The sequence below is a fragment of the Lissotriton helveticus genome, chromosome 8 (genome assembly GCF_964261635.1).
Source record: "Lissotriton helveticus chromosome 8, aLisHel1.1, whole genome shotgun sequence".
Classification (NCBI taxonomy): domain Eukaryota; kingdom Metazoa; phylum Chordata; class Amphibia; order Caudata; family Salamandridae; genus Lissotriton; species Lissotriton helveticus.
This window is the reverse complement of record NC_136069.1, coordinates 257,202,523-257,225,726: the sequence shown is the minus strand read 5'-3', so window position 1 is coordinate 257,225,726 and position 23,204 is coordinate 257,202,523. Positions and strand designations below refer to the sequence as shown.

Here is a 23,204-nt window from a genome sequence, read left to right as displayed (position 1 = left end):
ATCACCCGTCAGACTGGATGTCTTAATGTCCAAAGATTTAACTTTCTCATTAGTTTTGCCCAGATCTGCACGGATCAGATTGACATCAATCGCCACAGTGTCAAGTTTATGTGCGAGAGCCTCAATTTGGTGTCCTAATGAGGACTTGATTCCATCAATCGTGTCCATGACGTCTTGCAAAGTCGGCTCGATCGCGGAAATAGGCGGCTCCCTCGTGCCAGCTCCACCGGGAGAACCCTTAACCTGGGTATAGCGATCCATACTGTTAGATTGAGTAGAGCCACCCCGCCGAGTGTTCTTAGGTTTCAGCCTGTCACCATCCGGTTTCCCCGCCATTAGGGGAGATGGGCCAGCGTGATTCGATGAAATAAGGCAGGAAAATGGCGACCCCTGGCCTCCTAGGGCGAAAACAGCCCCAGCCAGAGGGCACCAGTCGAACGTTCTCCAAATCCGGCCAAAACAGTCAGAATCACTTTCGTGGGTGATCAGGCAGCTATCTGTGGTGTGGGCACAGGAGTAGGCTCGTTCCCAGTCACAGGTCACTTTGAAGTCAAAACCAAAAGTGAAACCAATCGGACCGGTCGTACCAATCCCCTTAGGCCGATGTTGTTCAACTACAGCTCGGGTAGCATGGCCACTCCACAGCCGGGCATCACGGAGGAATAGGCCGCAATCTTCAAAGCACCGTAACTCCGGCTCCCGGGGTCCGATTAAAAATCAAAATGCAGAGTTCGCCTCACACGTGGTTCGTCTTCACGAGAACATCGATGAAGAACAGGATATAAGACAGGATAGATGCGGGAGGTTGCGAGGGTCTCGGGAGCCCTAAGCTCACGCGGCCATCTTGGTTTGTTGGTACGCGTGAAGCTCCTCCATAAACTGATGTTTCAATGGTATTCCACGCCAACTTGCCTCTCCACCATCTACCTTTCCTCTGTTGGTGCTGTAAGGAGGCAATTGGAGACTTCTGCCATATCTGGTGGTCCTGCTGCCTTAACACCACTTACTGGAAAGAGATGTTGGGCCATATCAAAACTATTTTGGGCTAACTGCTCCCCTATTCTTATTTCACGTTTATCCTGGGTATCTGACCCAGGCCTTAGAAGCAATGACCCATGCTGACTGGAAGCTTATTAGTTACCTGTCTCTAGCAGTACGGCGACTCGTGGCAACAGCATGGAAACAGGCAACTCCCCCCTACAACGGCACAATGGTTTACTCACATTTTAGGTTTGGAACAGTTTTCCCACATCTTAACTAAAAGGGAGACTAAATTTCAATATGTTTGGCACCCCTGGATCCATTATCCTTCCTGTATAGAGCTCACATGCTTTACCCCACCAAAGCTCAGAACGCTACATCTCTTTGAACGATTCTGCTATTAACGCCTTTCAGTATAACAACGGTCGCTGCTGCTCAAATAGGAGAAGCGTGCTTCCTACACAATGCCATGTTAATGCTCCTACACTTACGCCTGTCATGGAAAATTCTGACCTGTGGTTGATATTTATACCTTTGTTATGCAGTTTTTGTTCTTTCCCTTCTGTAATACCATATAATGTATCTTACAGCTTTGTGTACTGGGCATGTCAGACATCGCCTCTGCATCACTTGGACTGGCTACATAATGAGCACATGGCCCCTGCTTGGTTTCTAATAAGAATGTGCATTACCATTGGAGGAGCTACGCGCGCATCCAAGATGGCCGCGTGAGCCCAGGGCTCCCGAGACCCTCGCCACCTCCCGCAATTATCCTGAATATTATCCTGCCGACATCGACGGGCTATTGAAGACGCAACCCAGCTGACATACGAGCTGTTTTCAGAAATTGATTTGGACTCTGGGAACCGAACTTATGACACTCTGAACCTTTGAGGCCTGCCCCATGTACACCTCCCGGCCTCGGGTGGTCTGAGTGCCCGGGCTACAATTCAACAACAACGGCGGCGGAGTCTTGGTTGCTGCCCTGAGTTCACTTTCGTTTTCGTTTTCGTTTTCGGATCTTCACCCTCACGCATCTCTATCCTGCCGCAATAGCCTGTGTTGCGCCCGGACCCTGGATTTACTGTGTGCCCCAGGCGGCGTGTCGGTGGTCTACGCCGTATGCCCGCTGGCTTGCTATGAGTAATTTTGGTGGAAAACGCACTAATCATTTTCACCAGGTCCAGGGCGCTTCCTGGGGGCTTACCGCCCGCAATGGCGGGCAAACCCGACAGCGATAAACGCAAAACCAAGACCCCTCTCCGAGGTGGTCCCGTTCAAACGAACGTCATGGACCGCAACACCCAGCCTAAGGTGTCACCCGGAGGGGCGAATAGGAATCGGGGTAAAGTGACCGAAGACCCCGCCATGTTGGCTGACCTTACATTGCAGGACGTCATGGGCGCCATCACTGGCGCCATCACTAGACTTCTATGGACCAACAATATGAGGCCATCGCCCTCAAGCTAGACACAGTGGCCATCGACGTCAATATTATCAGAATGGACTTATCGAAGACCAATGAAAAGGTAAAATCTTTGGACTTAAAAACTTCCAGCCTCACTACGGATGTCGCTGACCTCCAAACGGAGGTGCGTACTCTCCGGACCTCTAATGACCTCTTTAATCGTCGACTGGAGGATTTTGAAAGCCGGGCGCGACGCAATAACGTGCGCATCATTGGTGTTCCAGAAAATTCCATGGGCTCTTCTACGGATCTCCTTGTTGAAGACCTCATCCTCACGCATCTCGCCCCTAAAGGCCTCAGCAAATTCTTTGCCGTTGAACGTGCGCACAGGGTACCGGGTGGTCAACCTAAAACCGGTGCTCCACCGCGTCCAATTATTGCTAGAATTTTCTATTTCAGGGATAGAGACGCCATCCTGCAGGCATCGCGAACGGGTGGCCCGGTGAAGTTTGAGAATACCACTGTGAGCTTCTACCCGGACTTCACACAATCTGTTCAGAAACAGAGGATGGAGTTCCAAGGAGTGAAGCGGAGACTGAGAGACATGGGTCTGAAATATGCAATGCTTTTCCCGACCCGGCTACGGATTGAATATGAGGACCGGACATTTTTCTTCGATTGCCCTGACAGAGTGAGTGACTGGCTTGATTCCTTGCCTGAGCGACGAGATCGCACGGAACATTCCTGTGGAGCTGTGGGTGGCCAACCTGAACAGGAATGAGCTGTGCTCCCGAGTTACTGACACTGTTCATGATATGTCACTGTGGTTAGACGTCTCCCGTATTATTAAGACTTCTGTGTATACCCCGAGGTGGCGGGGGGGGTGGGACTCTTTCCTCCTTTGGGTTTCTTTTTGTAGATTAGTTCCATGTTAGGACGACAGGCACACTGCAAGTTGGGGTGGCTTTTGAGTCTAACGCAGGGGTGCAGGGTGGGGGGCGTTTGTTTCCTGGGACTGTGGGGGGAGAGTTCGGGGTGTGTTTTGGTTCTTTTTCAAGGCAACGTATCGAATTATTATTTGATTTGGGTGTTGCGCTGCGGGTTGGAAGGGCTCTGTTGTCATTTCGAGTGTGGGGGGTAGGGGGTTGAGACTTCTAAGCTGGAATGTTAATGGGTTGGGGGACAGGATAAAACAGGGTGTTGTATTGCAATATTTGAAACGTTTCTCCCCTGATGTAGTGTTATTACAGGAAACGCATCTGATTGGGAACACTTGTCCTGCTATGAATAGGCGGGGATACCATCTTGCTGCCCATGCTGGTTTCACCTCCGGTTCCAGGGGGGTGGGTATTCTTGTTCGGAACTCCCTTCCCCTGGAGGTCGACAATGTATTGTGTGACGATAGAGGGCGTTACGCTGCCCTCACTGGTAGGTGGGAGGGGAAAATCATCACGTTGCTTTCAGTCTACGCCCCCCTGGTTTCAGTCCTCGACCTTTTCTGATTTGGGGAGGGTAGTTCTGGGACTCACGGACTGTATGCTGCTCGTGGGCGGAGACTTTAATTCTGTTGTTTCTGGTGTGGAGGACCGCCATCCTCCCCGGGATCTCGTGAGGTCCCAATCATGGTTGAGTGGATTCCTGGAAACTCTGGGCTTGATTGATTGTTGGAGGGTGATGCACCCTGGTCGGACACAGTTTACCTTCCACTCGGGTGCCCATGGCAGCTTGTCTAGGTTGGACTATGTTTTGATGCCGGCAGCACAGGCCTCATTGATAAAAGGGATTAGGCACTTAGCTAGGGGGATTTCGGATCACTCTCCCGTATGGCTTCATATGGACATTAATCTGGGCACTGGGGGTCGAGTGGCTCCGATTAACCCCTGGTATCTTCATAATCCTAAGACCCGTGCTGAACTTGTTAAGTCCCTTGATCACTATTTTCTTGAGAATGAGGGATCGGTGTCTTCTTCGGTCTCATTATGGGAAGCGTTTAAGACCTTATCATTGATTGCTGGTGCTAAAAAGAGCAGGAATGAGGCGGTGGTCCGACTGGAGGCTGATATTATTGAACTGGAAGGAGAGTTGGAGTTGGGGGTCACTCGAGACAAACTTCATGTCCTCGGTCTCAAACAGTCTGATTATAGGGCATTAGTGACTGATGCCGCTAAACTCATGAGTAGGGAGCGACAGGGGTGGCTGTCTGATGTTGGGGACAAGGCTGGGAAATTGATTGCATGGTTAGACAGGAAAGAGAGAGCGAGTCGAGTGGTTCCGGTGATTGAGAGGCCTGATGGAATGCGTGTGACGGACCCGGTTGAGATAGTCGAGTGCTTCGCTAATCATTTTCGTGAGGTTTATTCACCAGTTTTTGTTAGACCTGAAGAAGACTCTCACCAGTTGTTGAGAGATATTTCACTGCCGTGCCTATCGGACTCAGACAGGGAGGGAGCTGCTGGAAGCGCCACTTTCGGTAGATGAGATAGCTACTGCTATACGTTCTCTTCGTTCGGGAAAGGCTATGGGTCCCAATGGTCTCCCTATTGAGTTGTACAAGTTGCATCCGGATAGGATTGCACCATATCTTCGCTGTATGTTCATGGAATCGAGAGATATTGGCTCCCTCCCTTACGATCAGCGTCTTGCATCGATAGTAGTGATTCACAAGGAGGGGAAGCCAAGGGCTTGCTGTACGTCCTACAGACCCATTTCGCTTCTTAACGCAGAGCCAAAGATCCTTGCTAAGGTACTAGCTAACCGTCTCATTAATGTGATTAGTGACTTGATCCATCCGAATCAATCCGGATTCATCCCGCGCCGTAACACTGCACTGAATTTGAGACGCTTACACGGCGCTCTCGCGAGAGCCCCGTATCTTCTGGAATCGGCCATCTTGGTCTCTCTTGACGCCACGATGGCTTTTGACACCGTGGAGTGGTCATATTTGTGGGCCGCTCTGGCGAAATTCGGCCTTGGTCCTGGCTTTATTAGCTGGGTGAAACTTCTTTATGAGGCTCCGTTGGCACAGGTGGTGGTCAATGGTCGGGTATCCAGTCCCTTCGCTCTGGGAAGGCGTACTCGGCAAGGCTGTCCGTTGTCTCCCCTACTCTTTGCGCTCGCCTTGGAGCCTCTGGCTGCATGGTTGCGCTGGGAACCATCGATGAGAGGTATATAGTGGACCCCTGAGTTTGAAGATCGCATATCGCTCTATGCGGACGATATTCTGTTGTACCTCACTTCGCCTAAAAAGTCGTTAAACGTGATGTTTGATGTGTTGATTTCATTCGGACGCAATTCTGGCCTCGTGATCAATTGGTCCAAGTCTTGTATATATGTACTCGCGGGTGGCGCCCCTGCATTGCCGCGTGGTTGTCCAATACAGGTTACACAAGAGGGTTTCAAATATTTGGGGATTTTTATCACTTTGGACCCCGTAGCAAGATATGAACGTAATTTACTCCCTCCGCTACAACGGTTGCGTTCTGACGTGGTGGGCTGGCGCGGCCTTCCTCTGTCCCCCCTCGGGCGAGCATCCCTTTTCAAGATGATGTCCCTACCGTGATTTTTATACGCGCTCCAGAATACGTTTGACGCAATTCCGGCAAAATACTTCCGGGAAGTGGAGAGTCTACAAAGACAGCTGATTTGGGATGGGCGTGCTCGTATCGCCCTCCCTAAACTTACTCTTCCCTGGTATGACGGCGGTATTGCTCTTCCCAATATTAGGCGTTACTATTGGGCCTCTCAATTGAGTGCAATTAATCACAGTATGTATGGTCTGGGTTTGGATCCCGCATTTGAGATGGATAGGTGGCTTTTACCGGGAGGGAACTATAATAGGGCGCTATACTCTAGATCAACAATTCGGACGCTTACTGGTCCTACCAAGATCGCCGTGCAGGTGTGGAATTGTGCGAATGCGGCAATGGGGTGGAGCGGGAGACTGACCCGGGCGACCCCCTTGTACGATTCTTGCAAGTTGGGAAGTTTATGGCAGACCAAAGGCTTTGGGAAATGGGATATGATCGGTATCAGTAGAGTGGGCGATCTCTGGGTTAAAGATAGGATTAAGACTTTTGAGGCCTTGAAGGCGGAATATGACTTGAGTGATCGTGAATTTTTTCGCTATTTGCAGATTCGTCACGCGTTGTGCTCGGTTTTCCCCGTTGGGACCATTATTCCGGAATCTTCCCCGTTGGAGGATCGAATACTTGATGGACATGTGCCCGATAGCACGATTTCTTTGATTTATAAGAAATTAATTAAGGATCGGTCTGACCTGTTAACGCATTTAAGGGAGGTGTGGACCAGCGACGGTTTACTATTAGATGACGAGGACTGGCAATCCGCGATTTCCTCACCGAAAGAGGTCGCGATACCGGCCCGTCTTCGACTAGTTCAACTCAAGATCTTGCACCGTGTGTATGTTACTGGTCCGCGACTGATTCGAATGGGCTACTCCGTTGATGGGTTATGTATCCGTGGTTGTGGTCAACTTGCAACTTTCCTTCACATCATTTGGGAATGTCCGGAGGTTGCTGTATTTTGAAATAGAGTGCATGCTGTCATGAAAGAGGTTACGGGAGTCGAGATTCAACCGGAAGCTAGGCGGTGTCTGCTGAATGTATGGGAACCAAATGACTATGACGTGGCTCAGACTCGTTGGGCGACCCTGGCCAATATGATTGCTAAACGAGACATTGCACAATTGTGGGGCGCTCCCCGCCCGCCGACGGTCTCGGTGTGGAAGGAAAATATGGATTGGTGTATGTTTAGAGAGAAGACGGTGTATGTGGCACGAGGTAGGCCCCAAAAATGGGGGAAAATTTGGAATCAATGGAACTCCTACAGAGGGGATATATGCACACCACCCCTTCCTGATGTACCCGATGATTCACATTCGCCCTAATCCTCACGTTTCATGACTTGTTTTGATTCATATGTGTTAAAACCTTTAGTCTTTTTCCCCCGATTCTGCCCCCCCCTTGATGTTTGTTCATTGACTTGCATTGTAATGCTATTGCCCTTTCCTTCCTGCTCTGAAAAAGCGCCTGTATTGTAATGTTCTTTATGCCTTGATTGTTTGTTTTCTTTTATAAAATAAAAAGAGTTTAAAAAAAAAAGAATGTGCATTACACCTTCTTGTATATGTTGGCTCTGCTATATTTAGGTTTTTCTCCTCTGAAATACAATAAACCGAAGCGGAGTAAAAAAAAAAATCAAGAGACAAAGAAATAACATCAAAGTCAATGAAAATGTGTTCAGTTTTCACATTGCTTCACTCCACACTTTTAGCTTAAGCAAATCCGTTTTTAAAGATTTAAATATTGTTTAAAAATGTTTCAGGATAGGCCTGTCAGTAGGGGACATATTTGAGAAATTTGATAATGAGGACAATTCTGTGCTGGAGAATTTACAATGTCTTGGATATACATTGGAAAAGTAGAAAAACTAGGGCCTCCTTAAGCAAAGATATAACTTCAACTTTTGTACAATTTGTCACTGCAGAACTCAAAGATCCATTTCACTAATGGACGAGACTCAGGATGTCATGGCTTCTAAGCTGATTGATAAGGTGGCAAGATGTCCCAGATGTAAAGCTGAATATTCATGGTTAGACAACTATTGGCCATAACTGAAATAACTCACCTGACACCTATTGGCCATAACTTAAATAACTTACTAACTGATGAAAAAATGCATTTAAAACGATGAACTACATGAACAATGTGCACAACAAATGTTAAGTATAAACCAAAACCAACCTTGAATCGTTCCAAGACTGCTGCTAACCTCCTAAACAAATCTTCTGCTTTGCTAAAAACTGTAATGAAACCATTAGCATTTCTTTCAGTCATTACAGTGTAAATGGGTTCCTCTCCAGGTTCACTGACTCCTTTGAACTGATTTGGAATAGAAATAAACTTCTTCATATCTCTATAATATTTAGCTCGCACTTCTTCAAACGGAGGTTTAAATTGCAATCGTCCTTGTCTGGAAAATAAATGATATTATATAAATCATGAACTTTCTCTTTAGCACCATTAACTGCATTGCTAAAAATAAGAAGAATATCTTACTTAAAAGTTATATCAATGTTAATTTCCAGTAAATTTTCATTCAGTGCCTCCAAGCCCATCTGATACTGATGCTCAAGTGCTTTGTAAAGCTGATGGTTCCAGTGCTGCCTCCAAGCCCTCATATCACCTGAGCGGAATCCCTAGAATACAGCATGGAAAGGTTGTTAGTAAAACTATGCAGACACTGTACGACATATACAGCATTAAGGGAAAAAAACATTAAAAGTAAGATACAGGGGGGGGGCGTGGCTTGCTGCCGACTACAATGGCCGCAGCCTAGAGGAGCTGAGTGGTTAGAGTAGATTCCCCAATAAATCCGACTACTAATCCGGGCACTAATTTTACCTTGAAGGCGACTATCAGAACGTGGAGCCTGTGATGATTCCAGCGATCTCCTCCTGAAGCGTTTGTGCCCACCGGAATGCCGGAGAGATCGCGAGTGTAGGAGAGTAGGGTCTGCTTCCTATGGTTACCCCACTTTTTGCTTTTGCTTTACTGGTTTTCGACTTAGATGTGGCTGTGGGCCTGCTAATCAGACCCACAGCCCAGATGCAGTCTCTCTAAATTCACACCATGTACTCTAGGTACATCCACAATTGGGAACTGGCTCACCTTATCAGCCCCTGTAGAAGTGTACCCTAGGTACTCAGGGCATAGGTGTAACCAAGGCCTACCAGGGGCTGCAGCATGTATTATGCCACCCCTGGCTGGTCACTCAAACTGACACAACTGGCTGATCACTCAGCTGGGGGAAGGTTGTGTAATCACCCCTTGCTTAGGTATAGTATTGCTATATCTACCCTTAAATATAGACACACAGTAACCTATAAGTCACTCCTATGGCAGGCCTTAACAATCCTGGAGGCAGAGTGCTTGGTTATGTGTGAGATGGTGATCTAGCATGAGCTGAGCCTTTCTGCAGCTTGCGGAACCATGTCCTTATAGCTGTTCTATGATATCGCCTTACCATATACTCTTAAGTGCATTATAATCCTCGCGGTTGAATGCTAACTTTGGTTTGGCTTTATCTAAACATGTCGTGTAAGGTGTCATACGCTTTGGAATACTACCCCCTCGCCAATGCTGGCGACGGGGGTAGCATTCCACCCTTCTAGAGGGAGAAGACATGTTGTTGCTGACTAAAGTTAACCAGAGTCCCAGCGTCACAAAATGGACGCTGCTGCCACAGACACAAGTCTGACCTCCTGCTGCTAGGAGTCCTTCCAGTCATGGAGGTGTGGACAATCGGTTTCCTGCCTGGAGAGGTGCGAGCACTACGCCAGACAGGACTTTGTGTATTGGGACAGGGAGGGCTGAATAGAATGAGACACTGCCCGGGGCACACTAGGTGCTCCATGAACAGTCCAGTTCAAACCGGTGCTGGGGCACTTCAGACCCAGCTCTGGCACAAAACTGGACAAAGGAAAGGGGATGTAACCCCCCTTCCTGGTCCCACCCATAGGAGGGACGTAGAAAGTAATCCAGCCCCTTTTAGTTGTACAAAGGTAGGAGCAGAACCCCAGGACTTAAGATTAATCCTGGAATCTACTTGAAACGAAACTCTGGACCCTTCGACATTTACCTGAGCTGAATACTGAAGAATCTCCCTTGTGGCCAAGGAGTGACCACCCTGGGCAACCAGGCACCATCCAGCAACTCGACGGCTTGCTTTGTGCCCGTTCCCGCTGGAACCCGAGCACAGAGCCTGGCAAGACCTCGACTCCCGGACCTCTCTGACCCCACTGCACGACTCCAGCACAGCTGAGCCCCGTGGAAGGCGTCGGAACCCGTGGAACCAGGCAACTTGTAAAGTCTTCAACTTGCTAACAGCGCAGTCCTTTGTGCATTTATTTGACACCAAGAGGACTTTGAGACCTAACAATAAACAACTGCTGTTAGTTCCGAAGATCAAAAGGTCCCGGACTGGAGGACGGCTGTTCTCCTATAAGGCGGCCAGGCTTTGGAATCAGCTTCCAGTTTCTATCCGCCTTGATGCTGACCATCTTAGGTTCAGGAAACAGTTGAAGACTCTTCTCTTTGCTTGATCACTGATGATTGATTGGTGTTACATTATGCGCTGGAATGCCCTTGGGGTAGCCATGCGCTATATAAGTGCGTATTCATTCATTATTGCGGCGAGAGCGCCCCTCCTGGTCATCCAGCTTCGCCGCCAGTAATTTGTTTTCCGCCTCCATGTGTCCGACTTTTTTAATAAATGTGGCAGTGTCCCTGGATAGAGTTTTAATCACTTGTTCCACCTCCGTGACCCTCGCTGTCATTTTCTGAAAAGACGCAACAACCTGTGCTTCGTGGGCTTTAGAGAAGGTATAGAAGGGACGAACATGGCGTCGTTCCTCCACACTTGGCTGGTACGGACTTTCCCAGATGTGCAGTTCTCCCCATGTTTTATTATCGAAAGAGCACACAGGGCCCTCCTGGCAAAACCGCCTGAGGGAGCGAGGCCGAGGCCGGTAATTGCCCGCTTCCTCAACTTTGCTGATAGAGACTTGATCTTAAGAGAGGCCAGGATAAAGGGGGAGATCCGGCTGGAAAACTCAACAATAATGATCTTCCCGGACTATAGCCAGGAGGTCCAGAAGCAACGCCGCTCCTTTGATGCGGTTAAGGCGAAACCGAGAACCCTGAACATCTCATACATGCTCCTCTTCCCCGCTAAGCTGAAGGTACTATACAAGGACAAATCAATATTCTTCACGCACCCGGAGGATGCATGGCAGTGGCTTGAGGAGCGTCCTATCCTTAATAGTAGGGAGAATGCAGGGAGAGAAGAACTGGACAGAGTAGTGAGGCAACGGTCTCAATGGGAACTGCCAAAGCCACAGAGACGGAAGTCACGAAGGGTGAAGAAACAGACACCGGCGACTCCATACCGGGGGCAGGGATCAGGAGACATGCGGCGAGGAGGAACGCCATCGCCGGAGGGCACATCCGTGCCAGGTTCGAGATTCAGTTGCCTCAGGAGTGATATTCGTTCAGAAGGAGACGAGGAAGAGAACTTGGGGAGCCGCGCATCTGGAGGAGAGGAGGAAGAGGTGGGGTTAGGCTCGGTACACCCGTTGGTGGAGGCGATCCGGCATATGGAACATGACTCCTCGGGGCAGGCCGGCGCCTCAGTGCTGGACACGCAAGACTCTCATTCTTGAAAACGGTGCACCTGGACAGTGGAGATGGCGGCACGACATGGGGGAGCACGCAAGTTGACACCCCCTTACCGTTTTGTTCTTTTGGTTTGTGATTGCCTGATGGGAGGGATACGTGGGCGGGCGACAGGCCTACTCCTACAGATAGTCCTGTCCTGTGTCAGGGTGCGACTGGATGGGGGAAGGTGGGGTGGGGGGTGGGAACTGGGGCTCCTCAGTTGATTCAGGTGGGGGTTTAGGTTGGGAATGTTGGGGACAGAGGAGGGTCAGTTGGAAATGGGTTTCCCAGGTTTGTTCGGGGGGGATCCGGGTGGGGACAGTTGGGGGGGGGGAAGAAAACACAGATGAGAGTTCAGCTGCACGCACTGCACCCCCACATCACCTACACATGCTGGAGTCCTGAAATTCATAGTCCCTGCATCCTCCAATGGCAGGTACCGTAGATACACCGAGGGAGGAGGATAGGAAATTGAGTATCCTGACATGGAATGTCAATGGGCTGGGCTCTAAGATCAAGAGAGGCTTAGTGAACGCATATATTAAGAAGGCTGACCCAGACGTCACTTTCCTGCAGGAAACGCACATCAAAGGCACCCAATGTGCTTTCATCGCTAGGGGCCGGCTCAGGGTATTGGCACATGCAGGGTACACGTCTGACTCTAGAGGAGTGGCAGTTCTTGTTAAAAGAACCATACCCTTCCATATCACTCGCACCTGGATAGATTCACAGGGAACATACGCTGGGGTACAGGGTACCTGGAATAGACGCACCTATACATTGATCTCGGTCTATGCACCGCCCAAACTGCAGTCCCGCACGGGCACGGCGCTTGCAAACATAATCCTGGACACAGCAGACACTATACAAGTGGTGGGGGGTGATTTCAACGATGTTATGAACATACACCTAGATAGATCTGGAAGCACAGCGGGGGGGGAGCACCGGACAGCGCTGTTCGACCAGATGTCCACACTAGGATTGACAGACGTGTGGAGATGGCTCCTCCCCACGCAGCACACCTACTCATACTACTCGGGAGCACACAAGACGTTTTCGCGCCTCGACTATGTGTTCATGCCCCGACAGCTTATAGGAGTGGGGAATACCGCAGAATACAGGGCCAGGGGGATATCGGATCACTCGCCATTGTACGTAAGGGTGGGCCACGACCGAGACAGAGACAGGGGTTCCTGGCGCCTCGCGGCTTGGGATCTCCAAAACAGGGCGATCCTGAGAGGTGTGAGAGCGGACATTAAAGTATATATAGCAGAAAACGAGGGCACGGTGGACTCGACTGTCACTCTGTGGGAAGCCCTAAAACCGGTCCTACGTGACAGGATTCGATCCAGATTGGGCGAAGAAAGACGGAAACTCCTGACCGAGGTAGCGGCCCTAGAACAGACTATTCTGAGTCGAGAGGGTGAATATCTGACCCATAAGACTGAGGAAACCCTGAGACGGCTACTTGATGCCCAGAGGCAATATGGGGAGCTGGTGACAAATGAGGCCAAGACCCAATCCCTCGCCACCCTCCATAGACTGTACGACGTGGGAGACAAGTCGGGGAAACTCCTGGCGTGGCTCAGCAAAAAAGAAAGGGCAGCGAGGTGGATAGATAATATCGTCGACACGGGGGGGACCTTGGTCGACACCGAAGCTGGGATAGCAGAAGTATTTGCGACCCACTATGAAGGGTTCTACGCAGCCCGGGACCTTGCTACACACGAGCAAGCGCTTCAATATCTGGATGGTACTACCCTACCGGTCCTCCCCCCAGAGGATGTGGAGACGCTGGAAGCAGACATAACGTCTGATGACATCACGAATGCCATTGCTAGGCTGAGACCGGGCAAATCCCCAGGCCCGAATGGCTTCCCCGCAGAGCTTTTCAAACGTACGGCGGACTTACTGACCCGCCATCTCAAGGGCCTCTTTACTGGTGCCTTCGCGGAGGGTGAGCTCCCACCGGATCTTGCCCTGGCTACGATCATTCTGATATTTAAGGAGGGCAAACCACGGGAGAGTTGTGCCTCCTACCGGCCGATCTCCCTCCTCAATACGGAAGTGAAGATATTGGTGACTATCTTGGTTGCCCGTTTGAGGGCGGTCATTCCGGACCTCGTACATCTGGACCAATCGGGCATCCTACCTGATAGAGCAACGAGGCTGAACCTCAGGAGAACCCACAACTGGCTACAGGAGGTGAGGGAGAGGAGTGATCCACACTGGTTCCTCTCACTAGATGCCGAAAAGGCATTTGATGCGGTCCACTGGCCCTTTTTGTTTGCAGTGCTCCATAGGTATGGTTTCGGGCCAAACTTCATCAGATGGGTCCGCTTGCTCTATACTAATCCGAGGGCCAGGGTGAGGGTGAACGGTGCTCTTTCACGGGAGTTCCGAATTCAGAGAGGTACCATACAGGGTTGCCCCCTGTCCCCTCTTCTCTTCACACTGACCATTGAAGCGCTTGCGGACAGAATCCGACATAATACCGATATTCATGGCTTTACTAGTGATAATACAGAGCGACACCCGGAAAAGGTCTCGCTTTACGTGGACGATGTCCTGCTCTACATCACTCAACCAGAGACCACAGTGCCGGAGCTCTTACGAGAACTGAACCGTTATGGAGAGATGGCGGGCTACAAAACTAACTGGCACAAGTCAGTACTTTACGACCCGAGGGGAGGCAATCGGTGGGGGAGATTGCCAGAGGAACTGTTGACAACGGTGGAAGGCTTCCAATACCTGGGAATCTATATCACCGCGGATGCGCCCCTATCGTTCCGAAAGAATCTGGAACGGATTATAACTAACGCGGTGGCGGCGGATATGGACCGCTGGAGAAAACTCCCACTGACTCTCCTGGGCAGGGCAGCTATGTATAAAATGATCACTCTGCCACAGTTTCTATACGCCCTACAAAATTAATACTATCTGATACCAGTGGCGGTCTTCAACAGGATCCACGCGGATCTGAGATCCTTCCTCTGGTTGGGCAAACATGCCAGGGTGGCCCTGTCCACGCTACAGAGACACCAATATAGCGGAGGAATCTCGCTCCCCAATTTAGAGGCTTATTATTGGGCGGAACACCTGACCCCGATTAACGACTGGTGTCATGCCCCGGCGGAACACCCAACCTATGCTCTAGAAAGATCCAAACTGGCACCCAAGAACATATTGAGCTATCTTTATGGGGGCCCCGGAAGGGCGCTCCTTCTCCCCGCCACCTCCATAACGCTTACTGCGTGGATAAAGGCCACACGACGCATGGGCTGGGAGAGGAAGCCCACACGGCAGACGCCGTTGTGGCACTGCCACTGGCTGGCGGAGCTTCACAAGCTGCGCGGGTTTCGCAGATGGGATGACATTGGCATCTCCACTATAGGGGACGTAATAGCTAAGGGGGAATTCAAATCATTCCAGGCCCTGCAATCGGAGTTTGGGTTGGTTACGCCTGGATAGCCCAAAACATCACGCTCACAGACATACCGGACTATGCGCCACTGGAGGGGAGGCTCCTCCAAGAGCAGATGACGGGAAAGGCGGTCTCCCTAACTTACAAGACACTCACCAATCATATGCTGGGAGACCTGACAAGACTCAGAGACACCTGGGAGGCGGAGGTGGGGGAGATGGAGGAGCTAGACTGGGAGATAGTCCTGATGCATCCTCGGGAGGTGGCGATCAAGTCTAGGCTGCGACTTATCCAATTTAACTTCCTTCACACAACCTATTTTGACAGGCTGCGTTTGTACAAGATGGGAAAGGTAGAGGACTCACGATGCCTTAGATGCTTGCAGGGGGTGGGAGATTTCTATCACACCGTTTGGACATGTACTGTAATACAAAGATACTGGACCGAGATCTTCGGGGTATTAGAGGAGATACTCGAGGTACCGATCGCCCGGGAGCCCAAGTTGGCACTGCTGGGCATGACGAATGACATTGACCTAACCCGCCCATTACTCACTTTTCTGGTCCTCGCATTAGTTGTTGCCAAAAGAGACATTGCAAAACACTGGGGAGCGCCGGAACCCCCGGACCTGGGGGAGTGGAGTGTAGTAAATAAATTATTTACGCTATCATAATTTCTATAAATAAATAAATATCAAAAGGGTCAAGCATAAATGAGGAGCAGAGTCCGTGGTATTAGAGTCAATGGGCTTTATTGCATTAACTCGAGTTAAGGGAGAGCTCCTTTCACCAAGCAGGTTCAGGAGAGTTCTGAGCTTTATTCACAGAGTACAATATTTATACATTCTTTGCATACATAGGGAGGAGCCCTCCAAGCAGAAGGAAAGAAAAAGATATGAGCATGTAGGCGTTCACTGTAATGAGTCATAGGTGGGTGGGTGCATAGAGGGGGCAGCAAGGTCAGCTAAAACTCGCAATGCCTGTTTGCGTAACTTTATCAGACTTCTCCATGAAGGCTGTTTCCTTTCTGTTGGCCAGGGAGAGCCCTGGGTGTCAGAGTGACTAGCATGTCTGGTCTTATCTCTAGCTCGGGGCAGCATGCAGATTGCTCTCATCTGTAGAAGTGTTGCTGCTTCATACTAGCAGTTGGTTTGGCCCTTCCTGTCCACCCCTTGTGTAACTGTCTTGGAGGTTTCCCTTGAAATGGGCCCCACTTATCTCTGAGAGCCGACAGCAAAACTGGGCCTTATCTCTGCAGAGGGGCTTCTGCTCGCCTCCTGCTCGGGCCGGAATGCAGCTTTATCAGGTCGACCCTTGTTTGACACTGTTAAGACACCCCGGGCTGGGCCTTTTCTCAGTGACTGCTCAAAAAAATATCTAATGTGCTGCAGAGAAATGTAACGTGTGCCTTTTTCAGGGTCTGGCATGGAGGGGCCTGGTGACAGAGAAATAAGGCCTCTGAATGTGAAGTAATGCAGGGGTTTTTATTCAACATGGCAGATGGTGAGAGGGTAACGCTTGGGGGCACAAATACATATAAATATGTAATTTTCTTCATTCCCTCCTTGTCCCCAAGCGCACCCCTCTAATACACCTCTATTTTCATCAGGCCGTTAATGTGTTCTTGCAACATGATCTTTTCATTTTTTCTGCTCTGCACATGTGGACGGGGAATGCAGGCAGTGGCGCACAGACCGCAGATGGCCGGGCCGCATTGGATGCAGAGGCAACAACTGAAGATGATAAACAGTATTGATCCTACTACAGTCAACACTTTCCATCCCCATGTTGCTACTAATCCCCACAACCAGCTGCTTAAGGACCATTCTCCTTTATCCATGTCTAGCTGACTTGACATCTTGTGTAGCTTGGCAATGGCTTGGTATACCGTAGGTGCGTTATTTGGAATAAACACACAACAACTCGTGGAGATCAATCTGCATACACCACCACGGTCAGCCAGAACGATGTCTAAAACAATGCGATTTTGTAGGGTCATGAGTCTATCCGCGACCACCTCGGCTGTGAGATTAGAGAGGACACCTGCTGTTGCATCTATCGTGTTTTGCACCACTCGTGTAAGGTGGCGGATGTTCCTGCTGTTTACCATGGGACCCCAAAATGGAATGACTCCGGCAAGAAGTCTCCCGCCTCCTGCCCTGCTGTATCTTCTGTATCTATGACCCCCCTTCGCCGTCTGTTATAGACAGTCAGAGGCTCAATTTCATGATAGTCCGCAGGGGCAGTGTAGGTGGGGGGAAGGAGAAAAGCAATGTAGCAAGTGCCGGACCAGCCCTGTGGGAGCCATGTATAACCTTTATCCCCACATATGAAGTAGGTGCCCTGTGCGGCTATAAGCCGTGTATTGTTTGTTCCATTCAAATTGACTGTGTGATTGCAGATGCTATCACCCATACGTATCTTTCCTTTACTTTGGACACAAAAAGGGGCTTTCGTTGATGCCACAAAAACAGGTGAAACGGATCTTTTTCTCCTGTCCATATACTGATAATATAACTTATTAGATCTGTTACCGTGGTCAGCATAGGCTTCCTGCTCTAGTGGGGTACCACATGCCCTGTTCTTTTCACCTCGCCAACATAAAATGTATAGGTGATATCTGAGCTGAGACTGCTTTTTTGTATCCGTATTGGCCATATAGGAAGCTTTGTTTCTTTCCCACCAACCGGTACAAGAGCCTTCATAAGAAAAAGGGAGAGTGATGAAAGGCATGCCTTTGGCAACTGTATGGGGAAGAAGACCGCACACCCAGCAGTTGGATGTGTTTATGGCCAGTTGATGCTGTTGTAAAAGGGTGATGAAAGTATTGTTCTTAAATTCATTTCTTCTGTTCTCTAAGTGTACTGGGAGCTCAACATGTGAGTGTACTATGGTGGCGTTCTGTGAGACAGCAGGTGGATAGAGAACATGTAAGAACCAGCCAATACTTATTACCACAATGCTCATAAAAAGGACAATAATCAGAGACACTATACATCTGCTGTGTAATAGCTTGCAGTATTTCTTTCTCATATTAGTCCTTTTTTCTTTACTGTTCACTAGTTTATTCAAGTCAGACATCATGTTCAACCGCTTCACCACCGGGTGGACTTAGACAATCAAACGTCGACTGACCTTCTAGATCTCAGTTTGGAAGTGTACTCTTGCTGGGGAGTCTTTTCCAAAAAGGGGGGCTCAAAGTCTGTACTGTCTTTGTTTTTAGCAAATGTTCCGGTAGTCCCAAAGTATTTTTTACAGTGACTGGCATGCAGCCACCCCTTTCTTCCCTCGACTTTGATGGCCGTCCTCGTCGTCAGCAGGACTAATTTTGGTGCCTTCCACCTGGGGTCCAGAGGGCTCGTCCGGTCGAAATTTCTTATCAGCACCCAGTCCCCTGGGGCTATGGCATGGTCCTCGACCTGGGTGTTGTCAGGGAAGGCAGCGGCAACCTGCGAACGGCAAGAGAGTAGTGCAGACATCAAGGAAGCCAGGTAATCTGTGAGCATAGTACTGTCAACATCAGTTATTCTTTTAGGTATTGGTGTACCCCACATATTCGGTGGTCTTCCAAAGACCACCTCATATGGGGATAGGCCGGTTCTAGAATGAGCTACCATGCGCATGTAAAAGAGGGCAACCGGTAAGGCTACCATCCAATCCACGCCCTTTTCTGCACAGACTTTAGCTAATTTTGTTTTGAGGGTCTGGTTATGTCTCTCTACTAGACCTGCTGCTTGGGGATGCCTTACACAATGGAACTTCCAGGATATCCCAACAGAAGGGACACCTGTTTCATGAGCTCAGAGGAGAAGTGCTGGCCATTGTCTGCGTAAATGACACGTGGCAACCCGTATCTAGGGAAGAACTCCCTCACTAACTGTTTGGCTGTTGTAACTGCAGTATAATCTGGGACTGGGTAAGCTTCTGTCCATCTGGTTAGGGCACACACCACTACCAGGACGTACTTGTGACCTCTACATCTGTCCATTTGAATATAATCCATTTGGAGAACCTCAAAAGGGTGATCAGGGGGATGGAATCCCCCTGTTCCACTGAGATGCCTTTTCCAGGGTTAAATTGGCAACAAATCATGCAAGTCTTCACTTTCTGCTTTGCTGCCGCTCGCAAGTGTTTGTTAAACCAGATATTCTGCAGGCCATCCAACATTCCCTTCTCTCCCAAGTGTGCCGGGCTATGTGCTGTCTCTATTATCACCTGTACCATAGAGTCTGGGAGGAACCATGTCTTTTTGTTTTTAGTCATCCAACCCTGGTCAGTCTGGACCCCTCCTTGTTCAGTCCATTTCTTTATTTCATCTGGAGTGGCATGGGTCTGTATATCTTGTACATCTTTGGAGGGATCCCTGACTGTCATAGTCCTTGTCAGTGGTAATACCTGTGAGTTTGTTATGTCAATTGGAGTCTGAGCTGTCTGTTTAGCAGTTCGGTCTGCCAGGTCATTACCTTGGGAAATGACATCTGTGGCCTTGGTGTGTGCTTTGCATTTCAGGATCGCTATGGCTGTAGGTAGGTGTATTGCTTCTAACAAGGCCTGTATGAGAGGGCCATGCTGTATCTTGGCCCTGTGTGAGGTCAGAAAACCTCTCTCCCTCCATAGTACCCCAAAGTCATGAACTACCCCAAACGCATATTGTGAATCAGTGTAGATGTTAACCCTTAACTGTATTGCTCGTTTACAAGCTTGCGTCAAAGCAATGAGCTCTGCTGCTTGTGCTGACAGGATATCTATTCTTTGTGTCTCTATGATCTCATGGTCAGTAGTTACGGCGTATGCTGCCACTAATTCTCCTGCCCCTGTTCTCATGCATGATCCATCTACATAAAACGTTATGTCAGGGTCTGGGAGTGCAACATCTGTCAAGTCTTGTCTTGGCTTCGTCACTACATTTATTACTTCCACACAGTCATGGGGTGTGGTGTCATCTGTGCTTGAGGGTAAAAGAGTGGCAGGGTTGAGTATGTTACATCTTCTAATCTCTATGTGGGGTTGAAATAGTGTCAGCTCGTATCCTGTCAATCTTGCTACAGTCAGGTGTTGTGTCTGTGTCCTATTCAGGAGAACTTCCACTGCGTGTGGTACTTGTACTGTCAGGGAGTGTCCCAGCACTATCGAGTCACTTTGTCTTATGGCCAAAGCTGTGGCCGCAACAGATTTCAAGCATGCTGGCAGAGCCTGTGCTACAGGGTCCAGTGTACTAGAAAAATAAGCACATGGCTTGTGTTTCCCTGCTTGGTCTTGTGTGAGGACAGATAGTGCTGTTCCATCCCGCTCTGTCACGAACAGGGTGAAGTGTTTCTTGTAATCAGGAGTGGCTAAAACTGGCGCTTGACATAATGCCCGTTTTAGTTCCTCAAATGCTAAGGTGTGCTCTGATGTCCAAGGGAGGACGTTAGAGGTGGCTGCCTCCAATGTAGTCAATTGTATGAGTGGCTTGACTATGTGGGCATACTGGGGAATCCATTGTCTGCAATAGGAAGTAAGGCCAATGAATGCACGTACTTCTTTCTGTGTTTTGGGTTGTGAAATGTTGGAAATCAATTTAATTCGTTCTTGCGTCAGCTGCCTACCCTCCTTGGACAGCAAGTGCCCTAAGTAAGCCACTTGCTGTTCACAGAACTGTAACTTCGAAGGGGACACCTTGTGCCCCTTGTCCGCCAGAAAATGAAGGACCGTGAGGGAAGCCTCTTCACAGTCAGTTTCTGATCTTGCTGTGATGAGAATGTCATCCACGTACTGTATTAATGCTGTGTTAGTAGGCATACTAATACTGTCAAGTTGTCTCTTTAATGCCTGACTGTAAACACTTGGGCTTTCTGTAAAGCCTTGGGGAGCTCTTGTAAATTTAAGGCTGCGTCCTTTTAAACTGAATCCAAAAAGATATTGACTGTCAGGATGTATTGGAATGCTGAAGAATGCATTCTTCAGGTCAATGACCATGAAAAATGTTGCCTCAGAATCAATGGCAGTAAATAATGAGGAAATGTCTGGGACCACTGGGTATTGTGGGACCACACATTTGTTCAGTTCTCGAAGGTCAACTACTAGTCTGTAAACTGGGGGTGCTTGAGGGTCTGTGCGTTTAAGAACAGGGAGGACGGGGGAGTTACACACATTCGAGTCTGTCTCCACCACCACCCCCTGTTCAATGAGTTCTTGAATTATTTTTAATAAGGCTGTTTCAGCCTCAGGTGGAATCCTGTACTGTCGTATTCGGGGTAGGACTACTCCTTCCTTAAGAGTGACCTCGTGTGGTGTTATATCCATGTAACCTACGTCAGTCGAACCTTGTGCCCATAGATACTGTGGGACATCCTGAAGTCTGGGATCAAAATCTCTAACCGTGAAATGCCCTTTGAAATCACGCAAACACAGTCTTACTCCTTCTGGTGAGCAACAGATAACTGCTCCCAGTTCTTTTAGGGTCTTTATACCTAGTAAATTTTCTGGACATGTCTTAGTGAGTAGTAGGTCTGTGGTGCGTGTCAGTGGACCCACCCCTAAAGAGACTGGTTCTGATACTTTGTTGACAATTGGCTTTCCAGAAAATCCCAGGGATATATTCTGTGAGCCCGAGAGAGGTGCCCCTGGGACCTCGTCATGACTGATGGTAGTCCTGCTTGCCCCTGTGTCAATCAGAAACTTTCTATCTTGCCCCAGCAAACGAGCATGTACATAAGGACCCTCTTGGTCCACAGGAACTGGGATAAGGGGCAAGCGATCTTCCCTCTCGAGGCTGTTTCATGAAAAAGATTGGTATTCTGGGTAGTCTGACTGCGTGTACTGATACATTTGAGGTGCAGTGGCAGCGGGCGTCTGGACCTGCTGCGGGGTGGGGGCTTGTGTCTGCTGAGTGTTGTACTGTCTAGGTGTATAGGGCCGTTCCTTTGTTTTACCTGTGGCTATATTGTGCTTTAGGACGGGGCATTCCCTTACAAAGTGACCCTGTTGTTTACAATAATTGCAGGTCCCTTTAGTGGGTGCAGTACCATTCTTGTTCGTGTTTGCAGGTACTGTTTGGGCAACTAGCACCTTCATTTTTGTATCCTTCATGCGCTTCTTTTCTTGTTCTTGTTCTTCCCTTATTCTATTTTGGTGGTATTGCAACATTTGTAACATTTGTGAGGGGCTATTTGCTTGCCAAGTACTCTCAACCTTCAGCACCCTAATCCTAATCTGAGGAAGGGCGTTATCTACCAGTTTGGTCACAAAAAGGTGGGGATAGGCCTCACTACTGTGTTTTAAACCACTGGTGACAGCGAAACATTTCTCCAACCTAGTGTAGTAATCGCTTGTGTCTTCCTCTGGTTTCTGTTTACATGCTGAAATTGCATCCCAGTCTTCCTTTTTGGTCGTCAATAGTCTTGGTAAAATTTGTATAAGGAGTTCGGGGAGCTCCTTAATTTTTTCACCAAGGCCATCCCCCGGGGCCCTACCTGCATCTTCAACTTGCAACTCTGCCCATTTCAAAGTTTTATCTCCCACATCCCAGTCTTTCTCTTTAAGTTTCTCGTAAATGCCTGCTGGTAACAAGACCTTTAGTAACCTTAGGATATCAGGGTAAGTATAGTCTCCTATACGGAGTATATCTTTTATTTCTCTGTGAAACCCCCCCGGGTCTTTATCATGGGAAGGTAACAACCTCTTAATTTCCAGTATTTCTAGCTTGGTGAGAGGGGTATAGACATATACCCGCTGGACAGAGCCATCTTGTTTTGTTATGGGGTGGACCTCTCGCAGAGGGTACTGTCCTCTGGGGCGAGGGTCTGGTGTCATTGAGGCGGACAGGAATTGCTCATATTGGAGACGCAAGTCTAAAATGGTGTTAATCAGTTCTGGGCCCTGTTCCATCCATCTATCTAGTATTACCTTTTCCAGTATTTTATATAATTTGCCAGGGTGGTGATATTGGCTCTCATACAACGTGATCAAGTGTTGGACCATATAGATGCTGGCCAGGCGTTGTTCGAGTGGTGGGAGGCTCAGGAATATCTGGGCCACTATGTCGGGATTATATACATGATGTTGGGACACCCACTGGGTGGCCGACCGAGCCAACTCCCTCTCATGTGGCGTGAGGGGTGGCTCGTCGTCCATCCAATGGTCTAGGGCTTTTTTAGTTGTTTGGAACAAATCCT

At 49.0% G+C, this 23,204-nt stretch overlaps 1 protein-coding gene across 2 annotated transcripts in view; it reads right to left on the bottom strand.

The window, feature by feature from the left end:
* The window catches only part of DYNC2H1 (dynein cytoplasmic 2 heavy chain 1), a 1,763,151-nt gene that overhangs the window by 1,510,158 nt on the left and 229,789 nt on the right, over positions 1–23,204 (bottom strand). For both annotated transcript variants that reach the window (XM_078657019.1, XM_078657020.1), the window contains exons 16-17: positions 8,467–8,606; positions 8,152–8,380 (exon numbers count right to left, since the gene is read on the bottom strand). In XM_078657019.1, coding sequence (XP_078513145.1) covers positions 8,152–8,380; positions 8,467–8,606 — 369 coding nt within the window. The remainder of the gene's footprint in view (positions 1–8,151; positions 8,381–8,466; positions 8,607–23,204) is intronic.